Source organism: Giraffa tippelskirchi, chromosome 9, assembly GCF_054371585.1.
Source record: "Giraffa tippelskirchi isolate mGirTip1 chromosome 9, T2T-mGirTip1v1.2.pri, whole genome shotgun sequence".
Lineage (NCBI taxonomy): Eukaryota > Metazoa > Chordata > Mammalia > Artiodactyla > Giraffidae > Giraffa > Giraffa tippelskirchi.
The window spans coordinates 126,195,025-126,210,721 of NC_137283.1; the positions used below are offsets into that span (position 1 = coordinate 126,195,025).

Here is a 15,697-nt window from a genome sequence, read left to right on the forward strand (position 1 = left end):
GAAATACCCCAAACAGGCAAATCCATGGATACAAAAAGTAGATTGGTGATTGCCAGGGGGGAATGGAGAATGAAGAAAGACTGCTACTGTGTATGAAGTTTCTTTTGGAGGAGGAGATGAAACTGTTCTAAGATTAAATGGTGGTGACAGTTGCACAAAACTAAAAACCCCATTTTAAAGGGGTAAATTTATGGTATGTGAATGATATTTCAAAAAAAAATTATAAAAAATGTTACACATCTCCAACTGATTTTTATTACTGTAATCACAGGAACTGAACTACTAAAAGTAAAACTTAGAGAAAAAAACTGGTAAGACGTAAGTTGCATCTGAAATGCAACAAAACAAATACTTCAAGACCAACTACATTCATGCACGATTCTAGGCTCCCAGCCAGTCAGCCCCTGATTGGCCTGTTCCAAATGACAGAAATGAAAAGAGATCTTTGGGACAAAATTTATGGAAAAGAACTTTTCATAGGTCACATCTCTTTCTCACTAAATCTTCATCAGGAATGGAACTTTTCAACAGATTCATCACTTTGCTGCCAAAGGTCCATATAGTCAAAGCTGTGGTTTTCCCAGTAGTCATGTATGGATGTGAGAGTTGGCCATAAAGAAGGCTGAGTGCCAAAGAATTGATACTTTTGAACTGTGGTGTTGGAGAAGACTCTTGAGAGTCCCTCTGACTGCAAGAAGATCAAACCAGTCAATCTAAAGGAAATCAACCCTGAGTATTCATTGGAAGGACTGGTGCTGAAGCTGAAGCTCCAGTCCCTATACTAAATTACTCCCACACCCAAATTTCTAGTTAATTCATTGCAATTTGGCTTCTTGCCACATCTCACAGCTGAAACTACAGTGCTCGGGGCTGCCAGATCCAGGAGCCTGTTTTGTGCTCTTACTCCTTCCCAGCACTGACTGGTAACTGGCCCACTCCTGAAATTCCTTTGGTTTTCATAGTCAACCTCTCTGCTAGTTCTTCTATGCCTGTGTTCTGGCTGCCCACCCAGCCTTTAAGAGTGTAGATTCTTTAGGATTCTGTGCTTGAGCTCTGACCTCTTCTGTTCCCTGACAAGATCTCACCTTTCCTGTGGTTAAACTACCGCCATGACACTGATGGTGCCACATCTATTTCTTCAATTTCAGACCCTTTTCCTGAGCGCCAGGCTCATACTCCAGCTGCCTACTGGGCATCCAGAGGTCCCATGACACCTCATACTCCACAAGTTAAAATTTATCTCCCTCTTTCAAACTTGTCCACCTCTCAGGTACGTCAGATAATGTCAAAGCTATGATTTTTCCAGTAGTCATGTATGCATGTGAGAGGTGGACTATAAAGAAAGCCGAGTGCCGAAGAATTGATGTTTTTGAGCTGTGGTGTTGGAGAAGACTCTTGAGAGTCCCTTGGACTGCAAAGAGATCCAACCAGTCTATCCTAAAGGAAATCAGTCCTGAATATTCACTGGAAGGACTGATGCCGAAGCTGAAACTCCAATACTTTGGCCACGTAATGCAAAGAACTGACTCACTAGAAAAGACCCGGATGCTGGGAAAGATTGAAGGCAGGAGGAGAAGGGGATGACAGAGGATGAGATGGTCGGGTGGCATCACTAACTCAATGGACATGAGTTTGAGTAAGCTACGGGAGTTGGGGATGGACAGGCGTGCTGCAGTCCATGGGGTCGCAAAGAGTCAGGCAGGACTGAGTGACTGAACTGAACTGAACTGAACTCACCAGTGCTCAGCTGTGTCTGACTCTTTGTGACCTCATTGACTGTAGCCTGCCAGGCTCCTCTGTCCCTGGGATTCTCCAGGAAAGAATACTGGAGTGGGTTGCCATGCCCTCCTCCAGGGGATCTTCCTGACCCAGGGATCGAACCTGTGCCTCTTGCATCTCCTGCATTGGTAGGCAGATTCTTTACCACCTGGGATTCTGGTGCCACCTGGGAAACCTTACGACCTACCAGACCTGCCTCCAATCTAGAGTCCTAGCTTTCACTGAATTCTTTCACCAAATTTTTTCACCTTCTACTCTGAAAAGTCACCATGTATATTGCCCTTCAGTGATAACTTGACTATCTCATTCTTCTGTCTTCCCTGTTCCCCTCCCTTAGGGCAGGACCTCATCCTCTTTTATTATGACAATTTCTCTGACCTAACTGATACCAGTTAGAAGTTCCTGAAAAAATAAAGTGGATCATGTCATACCACTTTGCTTAAAGGGATCAAAAGAACTGCTTTTGATTCTTTCCTAAGAAAACCCTAATGCTGTTTCACTTTTAGCTATTGTCCTTTCTGACCTCCATCCCCACCTATAAGGATGCCACACTTGTTTTCTCCATTCCCAGGATGCAGCAAGCAAGCAATAAGTAGTTTTTTGGTTGTTTTTTTTTTTTTGCTCCGTGTGGAATTTTAGTTTCCTGACCAGGGATCGAACTTGCTCTGTTGCAATAGAAGCTTGGAGTCCTAATCACCGGATCACCAGGAAAGTCCCCAGTAAGTAGTTTTTAAACATTTTCTTTGGTTGAGTAGATGAAACAACCATGTGTATCTTTTCACTTCTAATGTTCATAATTCCACATTCCAGGATAGGGATCAAGCCTCACTGATGGCGACATTATACCTTTTAGGATGAAAGATCAGCATTAGTCTAGTGTTCCTGCTAGGAAGATGAACTTACATAATCACAAATTCTCCTTCGGTTTATGCCTTCTTTCAAAATCAAAATGCATTTTATGCTTTGATAAGATTGAAAAAAAAAAAAAAAGACCTGTATTTGGGGAAAAACTAAGCACCCTTGTCCACAGGCAAAGCCCAGGCTCTTAGATCAAGGAGTAAAGCAAGCCTGTGGAAACAGGTCAATCTCGTGTTTGCTCAGCATTTCCTGGGCACAGTCAGGCGCTCATCTCTGTGTCCACAAGTCCTTCCTGCAAATCTGCTCAGAATCCAACCTGCTCCCTTGTGCATGTGACAGACTGGTTTTATGTCGCCAGCAAGATGGATTAATGATCTCAGCAAAAAGCTGGCATGTTCAAGAGATTTAATTTTTTTTTTTATGTAACAGTTTTAGCCAAAGCTCTACTAGGACACAGCGGAAGCTGAGTTTCACAGGAGAACCACAGTTTCACAGGAGAACCAACTTACTAATAGCCAATCACTAAGGAGCAGAGAGGGCAAAGCCTGGCTGTTGGTGTCACAACAGCCCAAAGGGGTGGGAAGTGGGTTGGCACAAGCCTTGGTATCAATATTAGATCAGGAAACTCAGCCGGGCCAGCCATGCCCTCCTCGCAGCACCGGCTCGAGGCAGCACGACTCAATGGTTAAGCCTGGGGGGATCTGCCCTGCTGCAGGTCCCTGGAAGGCAGCTTGCGGCATCACAGACATTCACAGGATGCCTTATTTTTCAAGACTCATTTTGTTCCTGTTTTGCTTGATGGTTCTTGTGGAGAGCAGAAAGCCCAAGAAGAGGAGATGGACAGGGCAGCTGGAAACGTCCAAGCCAAGGTAAAGTCGTGGGCAGGATGGGAGGAAGGTGACTGGAGGTGGCAGCTGCACTCTGTGGGACAGTTTCCGGGAGGGCTGCGGGTTAGATCGTCCGTCCTACTGGAATCTCTTTTCCGGTCGGAGGGAGATGAGCACAGCCTCTCACTGGGCACGAATACGCTATCGTGTCACCAGTAGTGAGTGACAGGCTGGGCCTTTCATTCTGATGTTTGTATTCCTCCAAAACATTCTGATTTAAGGCAGGTAGCTGAAGACTTAGTGGGTAAAGCATCTTTGTGCTTCTCAGATTGTGCTGCTTTGATTCTCGGGATTACATCCTGTAGGGACCATAAATGGCTTGCTAAACAATTACCTCAACAATTTTTTTTGAGGGGAACTGTATATAGTAATTTAGTTTGAATTATGAAGAAAACATGTAACTGGGAGTTGTTTTCTTTAAATTATTTGATTGGTAACAATTTTATAATGGTTTCGGATATCGTTTCACTGTTTTAAATCTTAGAAAAGGTGTTTGAAATTTGTTAGCTTAACAGAAATACTTGTGTGGACAACAGAGAAGGCAATTTTGTGATGTAAGGGAAACATTTCCAAGAAAAACTGCTTAGGCCCAGAATGTGCACTCATTATCACAAATCAAGTTCCTTCATATGTGTTTTGAACTGATATACCAAGCACGATACTCTAGGTCTGTTCAGCACAAAGGAAAGATCAAGTGTGAGATGTTACACACCTGTTTTCCATCCTACTAGGCACAGTGTGAACTAGTGATTATGAATATAAGCTAATATCTTGAGGTACATTTTCTAGGCCAGTGGTCTCCTTTTTAAAAAAAGTTTTTTGGTCACATCTGCTTTCAGGATCTTAGTTTCCCAACCAGGGACTGAACCTGGGCCCTTGGCAGTGAGATCACAGAGTCCTAAACACTGGACCACCAGGGCATTGCCTAGTTTCCCTTTCTAATCATGTACCACTATCAATGACAATTTTTTGAAACTGTACCTTCAGTGTGTGTGTGTGTGTGTGTATGCACAAATTGCATACATGTACTATTATAAATATAAAGCTTGATAGCTTTGTTTTTAGATAAAAACTAATTGTAAATAAGAGTTACAGTCTCTACTTCCTGCAACCCAGTGGACTATCTTGAGACCTCCACGTGTGTCCCTACTTTAGAGACTGCTGCTCTGGTAGACGTGAAGACTCTGTGGAGTCTAATACCACTCAGTCAGAAAGCAACCAGATACAAATTGACTAGGATGATGGAAAAGAAGCAGCACGCTCAAGGGCTCATCCTGGTTACACATAATCTCAGAATCCTAGGCTGTTGAACTGGAAGGAACCTCAGAGGTCACTAGATCCAGCAATTCCCCTGAGTTCTAATTCTGTATATGTGAATAGGTGTTGTATGAAAAGGAGGTCCCAGGGTCAAAGAAGCTTGGGAAATCCTGGTTTAGACTGTTTTAAACAGGTACTTTTACTATGTAAATAGACACTGTGTATTTGAAGAGGGGGATAAATTACACAGAGGTTATCCAAAAAAAAAAAACAACAACAACACTTTTTTGGACTATCTTGTGGGTTTCATATTCCACAGAGAACACAGGGGGAAACACTGTCTCATTTTACAGAGGCCAAGACCTCAGCCTGAGTAACTCATGCAGTTGCTAGTGGCTTGTTGGGACCAGAACCTAGGACCCTGACTTACTCGGGTTGGAGGGAAAGCTTCGTCTGAACCTGTCTATTCTCTCCAGTGGTGCTGGGTTCAGCACGAGCCCCTCTGGGACCCTCAGGGACTCCACTCTGCAACCTGGGCAATCACAGCATCTCTGTCCCTCCTCAGAAGACCCACAGTCTCATCCCCAGACACCTACTTGAGCTTGTGGACAGACTGAATTTATTAAAAAAAATTTTTTTTAACTGTGGTATAGTTGATTTTCAGTATTATATTAGTTTCAGGTATAGAGCATAGTGATTCAAAAATTTTATAGATTATACTCCATTTATAGTTATTATAAAATATTGGCTATATTCTCTGTGCTGTACAATATATCCTTGTAGCTTATTTACATTATACATAGTAGTTTGTACCTCTTATGCCCCTACCCCTCTCTCACCCGTTCCCCCTTCCCTCTCCCCACTCCTAATCACTGGTTTATTCTCTATATCTGTGAGTCTATTATTTTTGTTATATTCACTAGTTTGTTTTATTTTTTAGATTTTGCATATAAGTGATATCATACAGTATTTGTCTTTCTCTTATTAATATTTCATTTAGCATAATATCCTCCTTTATTCCAACTTCTCCCTGCCCTTTTGCTATTCATGTTGTTGCAAATGGCAAAATTTCATTCTTCTTTTTATAACTGAGTACTGTTCCATTGTAATATATACCACGTCTTCTTTACTCATTTGTTATGGACACTGAGGCTGCTTCCACATCTTGACCATTGTAAACAATGCTGCTATGAACACTGGGGTGCATATATCTTTTCAAATTAGTGTTTTTGGTTTCTTCCACCCAGAGTGGAATTGCTGGATCATATGGTAGTTCTAGTTTTAATTTTTTGAGGAAACTCCATACTGTTTACTGATGAATTAAATCTGACCCTTAGGAGTGAGAACTTCTTGAAATCTATCCCATAAGATGGTACTGTGGGTGAAAAGATGAACATACATCATTCAAAGAATATAAAATAATTATTGAGCAGAAAGCAGGAGAAAAAATAGAGAAAAGTAGCATAAGGAAACATGGTTCCAGGCCCTTTTGCAAACCACCAGGGTGTGTGCACACTCAGACAACCACAGAGCTACGTCTGTGTGTGAAAAATTTCAGCCAAATATTTGACGAAAAAGTACTTTCATTATTGACACAAGAGTTAAGCTATGCTGATAAACAGGAATAAAATGACCTGACCCTTTCTCCTTACAGTCTTAGAGCATTTCATCTCTTTGGAATCGCTCCTTCTCTTAGATGTCCCATTCACACACACACCCCACACCACATACCACGCACATGGTCTCACACACAGTCATATATTCACATGTAACACATATGGTCACACTCACACATACAGCTACACGCACGGACCTCTTCTAACCTGTCAACCTTCCCTGTGTCACTCTAGCCAACACACCCTGACAAAACAATTATTCTGTCCAGCAGCAGCTTTTTCAAAACTGCTTCCAGTTTTCTGACCCTTTGTGTGCCTTTTACTGACTCACTGCCAAGTGAGCCTGTTTGCTCTTGGCTCTCTGTTTTGTTCTCTTCTTCTGGCCTCTCAGCCTCCCAGCTTTATTCCAACTTCTTCCTATCCTGCTGCCTAAGGTGGCCCCCTGACCACATGACTGCTTCCCTGCCAAGAGAGGCCCTTCTCTCTTGAGATCTGAAAATACACCAAGACCTGGGAGTCTGGGCTCTGTCCTGATCACACTGTCTGGCCTCTCCTGGTCCCAAAGCCCAGGGCCCCCTTTCATTTTTCCTTCCATTTGCTGCCCCCTTGCTTCCACCTGCACTTGACCACCCTTCTCTCTGTTTGCATCACGGCTCCAAGGCCGGTCCCAGGAAACCCCCCCCTCCAGTGACCCTCCCCCTCCCCAGGGGCCTGTGGGGTTGGGAAGTCAGGGAAAACCAGGTTGGGGACCTGCTTCTGCTGCTTGCTGACTGTGTGGCCATGTTTCCTGATCTTTCTGAACCTCGTTTCTTCAAATAGAATGATGGGGTGACCACAGCTGGGGGCCTGTGCAAGGAGGGGTGACTCACGGGGGGTGTGGTCGTTATGATTGCTGCTGTTATTGCAGCAGATAACCCTCACAATGATGGCACTTGCCCTGCTTCTCAAGGTGGAGTGAACACATTTTTCTTCTCTCCCCCTTTCACTGGATTTGAGGTTCTGTGAAGATTCCCAGCCTCATAGCTGGGGCCCAATATATCACCCCTGGAGTCTGGGGTGGGAGGGCTCGGGCATTCGAACTTGGGTGGGCATCCATTGTGAAGGATGGATGCAGGGCGTCCAGCTCACACAAACAGCCCAAGCCTCGGGGTATCAGCAGCCTGAGTTATCAAATGACTGGACCTTTAACAAAAATTCCAGGTCCTCTGAATGGCACTGGGATGTCAGTCTCCCTCTCCCCAGCATGTTGGCACGTGAGGACTTCTGCTGCCCTAATCCTCCCCTCTAAACAGAGAAACTGTGTTGACATGGAGGGATTTGCTCCCTGTGAGGCAGTGGAGACAGCGAGCTGGCTGCCCTCAAAATTTAATGTCCATGATGGGCTAAGCCTTCAGGCTGAGCTCTGCCTCCCACCATCCTGAGATGTCTTTGCTGAGGCTTCTGAACAGTTCCCCAGGGGCTGCCACGCAGGGAGCCATGCCTGGTCCCACTCAGCTTCTTAGGGAAGAGACTCAAGAGGTTGGCAGGTTCTTGAAATGACCTCTCTGTGACCACACAAGCTTCTAGGGAACTGACTGAGGTCCCACCTTCCCGCTAAAGGACAGGAAGAGACCACTGGCCTCTTCTCAGAGAGTGCAGCTGCAGCCGGCTTGTCCAAGAGCAAATCTGATCAAGGCTTCTTCCTCCAGCATCCTTCCATGTTTTCCCTCAGCCTTTGGTTAAAGATAAAATTCTTCACAGGATCTTCAAGGCTCTCCCTGGCTGAGCTCTGCAGCCTCAGTCTGTCCATTTCATCCTTGCCCCTCCTACCCTTTCTCCAGTTTCATATAATGACCCACCCATCCTTCAGCTGGGTCACCTTGCACTTAGAGTTCTCAAACTGTGGACATGCTGAGTTGAAAAGCCTATAGGATACCCAGCTGGGAATAATCAGTTAGTAGGATCCAAAGTCCAGAGCAAGGGACATAGGTCTCAGAATCATCAGTATGTGAATGCCAGTTGAAGCCATTGCCAAAGAGAGTGTCGAGAGGGAGAGAAGGTGGCTGAGACAGGGCCCTGAGGACACTGGCATGAAAAGAAGGGGCTGAGGAGGGACAGAAACTGCAGTGGAGATGGGAGGAGGACCGAGTGCCCTGTCCCGGAAGATGAGGTTTCCAGCAGAGGCTGGTCCTCCCTGACCATCAGCAAGGGCACCTGCAGGGCCTCGGCTTCAGGCTAAGTGGGGAAGAAGCACTTGGGACTGAGGAAGTGGCTGCAGCTCTTTGGGAAAGTTATTTACTCTTTGGGAGGAGGGAGAGATGATTTCTTTAAAAAAGAAACCTTCAAAGAAGAGTATAACTACCACCACAGTGCCACCTTCACTTTCCAGTGAATTTTGCATGAGGAAGTTGTGGGCTCTGGACAGATTTTCTTCCTTGTTTTGGTTCAAGGTGAGAGAGACTAGAATCCAGTTTGAATGCTGATGAGAATGAGCAGTGAGAAGGGGAGAAGGGGAGGAAGTTGGGCTGGGGTGTTTGAGGGCAGAGTTCAAAGGGGTCAGGAAGAAGGAGGGTCAGGTACCTCTGCTGAGCCCCCAGGGACCTCCAGAACCTAAGGCCAAAGGAAGTGGAAACACTGCTAGTGCTCCTGCTTTCTGAGCCGCCGCCACCCTATTTGCACTTTCTACCTGGTGTCTCACAGGCATCTAGAAATCAAGATGGCTCCTAAGAATTTGATGCACCATCATCTCCACAAACATGCCACTTCCCCAGTTTTTATCATCTTAGCAAACGTTTCCACCATTCACCCAGGTGCTTGTCGTAAAACTTGGTCATCCTTGCCTCTGTTTGCCCCATCCCCATCCCCAGGCCATCAGCAAGATCTTTCTGCCTCCCTCAAATCTGATCAATTCTCTACACCCTCACTGCTGCTGCTGCTGCTGCTGCTGCTAAGTCGCTTCAGTCGTGTCCGACTCTGTGCAACCCCGTAGATGGCAGCCCCGTAGATGGCAGGCTCCCCCGTCCCTAGGATTCTCCAGGCAAGAACACTGGAGTGGGTTGCCGTTTCCTTCTCCAATGCATGAAAGCGAAAAGTGAAAGTGAAGTCGCTCAGTTGTGTCCGACTCTTAGTGACCCCATGGACTGCAGCCCACCAAACTCCTCCATCCATGGGATTTTCCAGGCAAGAGTACTGGAGTGGGGTGCCATTGCCTTCTCCGACACCCTCACTGCTCACCGCCCTAACCCAGGTACCATGTTCTCTCAGCAAAAGCCTTCTAATGGTTTCCTGCTTCTTCTCTGCCCTTCCACCATCTCTTCTACCTGAGTGATCTTCTCAGGTATTAATCCAGACCTTGTGACTCCCCAGCTCAGAATTCCCATGGGTTTCCCCACTCGGTGTCATACGTCTGAGGGCCTCAGACCTAGCCCCTGGCTGTCAGTAATGCCTATTGGGAGCCACGATAGGCATTACTGACACCTGGCCTTGTCTTCCACCTCCTTTCTTACTGCTTTCCTTCTCCTCATTCTCCACCCACTGGTCTTCTTACTGTTCCACACACAAGACTCACCTCAGGACATTTGCACTTGCTGGTCCCTCTCTCAGGTCCCTCTCTCTGCACTTTCTTCAGTTCCTCTCATGGCTCACCTTCTCTCCAGGGCTCACAAGTCTTCCCTGACCACCCTCTACGCCAACCCATCTCTCTCTTCTTCCTTACTCTGCTTTATTACATTTTTATGCCACTTAACACTTTCTGAAGTCATATTATCTATCTCTCCATTTGTTTACTGTCTGTTCATCAACTCTGTGAGGGGAATGAGTGTCTGTCTTCTCATGACTTGAATGAGGAGTCTTTGGACAGAGTAAATGCTCCATAGGAATGTGCTGAGAAAATAAATTTTAGTCCAAGAATCAAAGAATCATGCAATGAGAGAGCAGGAAGGCTGTCCATATTGTCCAGACAAAGACATTTTCCTCTACCCAGCTAGGTTCTTCTGGCTGGTGTAAGAATTAAATTGACATGAGAGAATGTAACAGGAGAAGATCAAACAAAAGTTTAATAATCTGTATCCATGGGAGAGACCGAGGAAAACTGAGTAATTCTCCCAAATGGCCAAGTCCTCACATTAAATACCATCTTCAGCTAAAGACAAAGGAGGATGTTGGGGGTAATGGTTTAGGACTTCAGTCAGGAGGAAGGCAATTCACGTGAAGATGGAAAAAGAAATGTTTGGTAAAGAAATGTTGTGTCAGGCTGTGCAGACAATGGGACATGGTGGATGCTGAATTCCAGGCCCTGCAGAGTTTCTCCACCACCCCTACCCTCTATTCTTTGCAGACATTTCTGGTGACAGCTCTATTCCAGGAACAGACCCTCTGTGCAAATTCTTTTAGGCATGCTGCATGCTAAGTCGCTTCAGTTGTGTCTGACTCTTGGCAACCCCATCGACTGCAGCCTGCCAGGCTCTTCTGTCCATGGGATATCCTAGACAAGAATACTGGAGTGGGTTGCCATTTCCTTGACCTCACATCAAATAATGCCATCTGGGCAGAGCTGAGAGAATGAAATTTAAGGATTTCATAGGAAGATGTCTCAAAGAACAGGACCCCAAGACAGGGAATGTGTCACTCTCCTCTTACAGAATTTAAACAGGAAATATGCTTGTTTCTCTAAAAAGTCAATGACGTGTGATAAGAACACAGAGAGTAAATAGGGGTGTATATAAATGAACAACAGACATTCAAAAACAAAGTCTCTTCCTTGATTTCTAAAACCCTTCAGTATCTAACACATTATAGATAGTATTATAGTAACACTGATTTCTTATAAGGTTATTTCCTTCCATCAAGAATTAAATCTCAGGGAGTTTCCTGGTGGCCTAGTGGTGAGGATTCTGGATTTTCACTGCTGGGGCCCGCATTCCATCCCTATTGGGGAACTTTGAGATCCTGTAAGCCTCACAGTAATGGCCAAAAAAAAAAAGAATTAAAACTCACATTCTGTCAGACCTAAATGTTCAAATAACTGCTTGCTTGCCTTTCTTCCTTCCTCTCCATTTTATTCTCCCTCTCCTCTTATTATGTTTTCTGTTTAGTGATCATCCTGTAAGTAGAATATTGCTTTGGAATATTTGGAACTTGACTGATTTAGGATTATGTGTGGTTGTGGTGGGGGGAAAAAGATATGGAAAGAGCAGGTGTGAGTGAGGAGAGAATCACTCCTTTGTCCTCTGGGTTAAAGGAAGGACAGGGAAGCAGGGTCTGCCGTCCTGGGCTCCAAGTCCCCTCCCTCACCACCTGGCTGGATGGTTCGAGCAGTTCTGTGCCCAGCTGTGGCCTCCATGCCCGCTGGCTATGAACGGTCTGTTCTCCCTAGGGTTGAGGCTCTCTCCGCCAGGGTAGCTTCTGTAGACAGCTGCCAACTGGACCAACGTGAGGAATATCAGGTCTGGCTAGGATCAAACCAGCCTGTTAAAACTTTAACTATATTTGTCTCAGAATTTTACTTATCACAAAACCAATATTATAACAACATTGAATAAATTTTTGTAAGTTAATTAATTAATTTAATTCACTTTTGGCTGCACTGGGTCTTGGCTGCTGCAAGCATGCTTTCTCTAGTTGCAGCAAGCAGGTAGTACTCTCCCTTGAGGTTCGTTGGGGTGGCTTCTCTTGTTGAGCACTGGCTCTATGATGCGGGCTTTAATAGTTGTGGCACATGGGCTTAGCTGCTCTGCAGCATGTGGGATCTTCTGGGATCAGGATATGTCTCCTGCATTAGTAGGCAGATTCTTAACCACTGGACCACCATGGAAATTCCTAAAGAAATATTTCAAAAGAAAAAAAACCAAAACCATCATAAACCATTCAACCCAAGCATTGATCATCCAATCATGACTTTTGGCAAGACAATTAGGAGCTTGCCAAGGGAGAATGGGGTCCTGTCTGGGAGGGATCTATTCTAGAAGCCTCTGGAAGGGCCAGGTCCTCAGGTCAGCCCGTCTGTGAGGGCCTGGGGTGCTGGGGGCAAGCCGGGGTGGGGGACGCGGATCCTTTATCTCTCAACCTCCCTTCAGTGGAGAAAGAGACAGTAAGATGGGGGGAAAAGTGTCTAACAGGTAGATCCTGTAGTAAGTAATCTCCCCAAATCATCTCATACAATGCCTCAGTGGGCGGATGGAAAACGTTTCTTGCCTGTTTTTGCAGTCACCTGTATAAGAAGAACCCTGATATGACCAAAATCCGACATGGAAAACCTCAGCCGCTTCTCAGAGTGGATGACCACGATTTCACCATGAGGCCCGCCTTTGGAGGTAAGATGTGTACCCCCCCACCTTCAGCCCTTTGGAGCCTGATCCCAGGACTGCCTCCTGCTGCTATTCCATCGGTCTCCCTCAGGCACAGCCCTCCTCCTGGGGGACCTTGAGTTTCCCAGTCACAGTCAGCGAAGGCCAACTCACTAATTATCCCCTGGAGCAAAGCGATGGAAGGAAGTGAGTGGAGAGGGCTGTCAAGAAGAGGCGTTGGGGGTGATGAAGCTGTTTACATTCTCAAAGGCCTAGCCCTGCTGCTGCCAACTTGCCTTTCCTAAAAGAATAAGAGCAGGTGGGAGGTTCTGCACAGAAAATGACTCTGTTCTCTGCTGCCCCTTGCCTGGCTGGGAATTTGGGTTTCTGAGGGGGACCACCTGCTTGCGCATGCAGCAACCATTTAACCCCTTGCAGGAACTTCCCTGGTGGTTCAGTGGTTAAGACTCCACACTTCCAGTGCAGAGGGAGTGGGCTCAGTCCCTGGTTGGGGAGCTAAGATCCCGTATGCTGCAGAGTGTGGCAAAAAAAAAAAAAATCTTAAAAAAAGAAAACCCAAAAAACAATTTAACCCTTTGCAAAGCCCCCTTGCAGACTTACCCCCAAAAGAGTTTCCCTGCTCTGGGATGGATGGTGGCTGCCCCTCTCAGAAACTGGAGGAAAATGCCACAGGGAGAGAGGAGCCTGGACAGGGGCCAGCCATCTGCACCGACAAGGCAGGCGGAAGGATGGGACTCAGAATGCATAGACACAGGCCCAGGCACCCTGTGTGCAGGTAGGGAAACTGAGGCTCGGACCATGGCAGCTGATGCACCCTGGCCAGAGAGTCCCTGGCAGGCTGGTCTCTATTCCCCTTTATCTCACTCTTGAACTTCTCTCAGGTGCCAGCATCCTCCTGGGGTGGCAGGAAGGAGCAGGAGTGACTTGTGAGCAAGCCACCGACCCTCTGCTTGTGGTTTGTGAAGTGGGGGAAGTAATCCTTCCATCTGCGGTGGCTGTCAGGATTAAACGAGATGATGTATATAAAGCCCCCGGCACCTACGGGTTCACAGCCCCTTAGAAAAAGCCAGCTGTCAGGCCTCCCTCTTGTGTGACTGTTAGGGGATTAGGATGTTAATGTATCCCAGGGGCCTTTGCATTTTCAAAGCCTCTCACTCAGTTCCCTGAGCTCTGACACCTGCCAAGCAGGAGGAGAAAGCAGGCAACTGATGACAGTCCCTGCCTCTTCTTCCTGCTGGGACAGAAAGCTGCTCAGCCAGGCTGAGCCCTCGAGGGCTTGCTCTGGGTAATGCCACCAGAGAATTTCATGAACTTCAGTAACATTTTCCTGAGTAAGCAGCTCTAAAATTAGCTGGATGTGCTCCAGGAGGTCCAAGCGAGATGATATCCTTAAGCAGAAAGCTCCTCTTTGTTTTTCTTCTAGAGCAGGTGTCCTCAACCGCTAGGATCTAATGCCTGCTGATCTGAGGTGCAGCTGATGGCATAATAATAGAAATGAAGTGCACAATAAATGTAATGTGCTTGAATCATCCAGAAACTTCCCCTGTCCGTGAAAAAATTATCTTCCATGAAAGCAGTATCTGGTGCCAAGGTGGCTGGGGACCGCTGTTCTAGAGGATGAGCTAAGATGCAGAGGGTCAGCAGGTGACTGGGACAAGGTTGCCAAACAATAGCATTATTGCCAACGAACAATTCTTGGTGATTTCTGTGCCAGGCACCATTCTAATCAGGGCACTTACAGACATGATCTTACTTCAGTCCTCACAACTCCATGAAGTAGACATAATTATGAAGTAGATATAGTTATGCCCAGATGAGGAACTTGAGGTGTGGAGAGGTGAGGTGACTGGCTCACGTCACACAGCTGCTGACCCACCCTCCTGAGTGGGTCTCTTTCTTACCTCCTTTGACTTGCATGTCCTCCAGTGCTAGGCAATTAGGCAGAGTAGGTATAGGGTTTAGGCCTCACAAACAATACTCCTAGGGGCCTCTACAAAGATTTTATTTTAAAGTCAGAAGAAAAAAATAAAATTTTAGGTAGAATAAAATGTTAATATATAATACTAATATATTCATCTTTATACCAATACTTTTTAAAATGTTTTTTCTGGTGGAAGGGTCCATGAAGGCAAGAGTCCAGGGTCCTCAAAAGTCACAGTGTAGCCCTTTGGCAGAGCACAGTTCTGTGGGGCAGCTGTGTGCGTCTGGGTGTGAGTGACCTTCTGAATCACGCATTGTAACTTTCTCATGGAGGCTGTTGTTGCTGGCAGGAGCCTGAGCCATCACCTGGTCAGGACCTTCAGTTCACAGAAGAAGCGCCTGGGCTCCAGAGAGTTAAGTGATGGGCACAGAAAAACTGGGGGCAAAACTTGGGTTTCTTCTGCGATGTCAGATGCAAAAGTGAAAGCCTCATAAAATCGCGCTCCTCCTCTGGGAGAAAGCCAGGAGCTAGCTCTCAGGACCAGCAAGTGAAATCCTGCCACATTCTCAGAAAACCCAGCTCTGAGCAGAATCATCCAACAGGCTGCAGCCCCATCAGGGTGCTCCTTCCTCAAGCCACGTTCGAGGAGCAAATTTGGCTTCCTGTATCCTGATCCCTGCAAGTGCTGGGCCCATCAGCTGGACTCCCCCAGAATATGAAGGATCAGGACAGTCCCCTGCCCCTGCCCAAGTAAGCCTCTGAGGCTGGGAAAAGCCCTGATTTTAGGGAAAGCTGCTGGAGAAGGAGATGTCATCTCCAACAGGTGCAATAAGACCCTTACACATCAGCTGTCACAGTCTCAGTCACCAAGGCAAAGGGTGGGAGCTGCTCCTCCTTCCTCCCAACCTTCTCCCCCAGGGCAGCTGGTCCTTTGGCCACCTTTTCTTCCCTGCAGGGCTATCATGGAAATCTAGATGGTACTTGGATGAAGTAGGACTAGGGAAACTCACGGTGAGGTACACATACATGAACTCAGAAATAACTTTGCAACTGGAGGGGTCCTGACCAAGCAGGCTGAGCGGGGCCATCACAGGA

General features: G+C 46.4%; 1 protein-coding gene across 5 annotated transcripts in view; it reads left to right on the forward strand.

Annotated features, from left to right (window-relative positions):
• Positions 1-1,148: 1,148 nt before the first annotated feature.
• GABRR2 (gamma-aminobutyric acid type A receptor subunit rho2) overlaps positions 1,149-15,697 on the forward strand; it is a 40,840-nt gene continuing 26,291 nt past the window's right edge. For 2 of the 5 annotated variants that reach the window (XM_081528546.1, XM_081528547.1), the window contains exons 1-4: positions 1,815-1,907; positions 2,419-2,498; positions 3,456-3,506; positions 12,581-12,687. In XM_081528546.1, the coding sequence (XP_081384672.1) occupies positions 12,606-12,687 (82 nt within the window). In that variant the 5' untranslated portion in view covers positions 1,815-1,907; positions 2,419-2,498; positions 3,456-3,506; positions 12,581-12,605. Of the gene's footprint in view, positions 1,271-1,814; positions 1,908-2,418; positions 2,499-3,378; positions 3,507-12,580; positions 12,688-15,697 lie in introns of those variants that run through there. The other 3 variants (XM_081528545.1, XM_081528544.1, XM_081528543.1) reach the window with 3 other exon arrangements.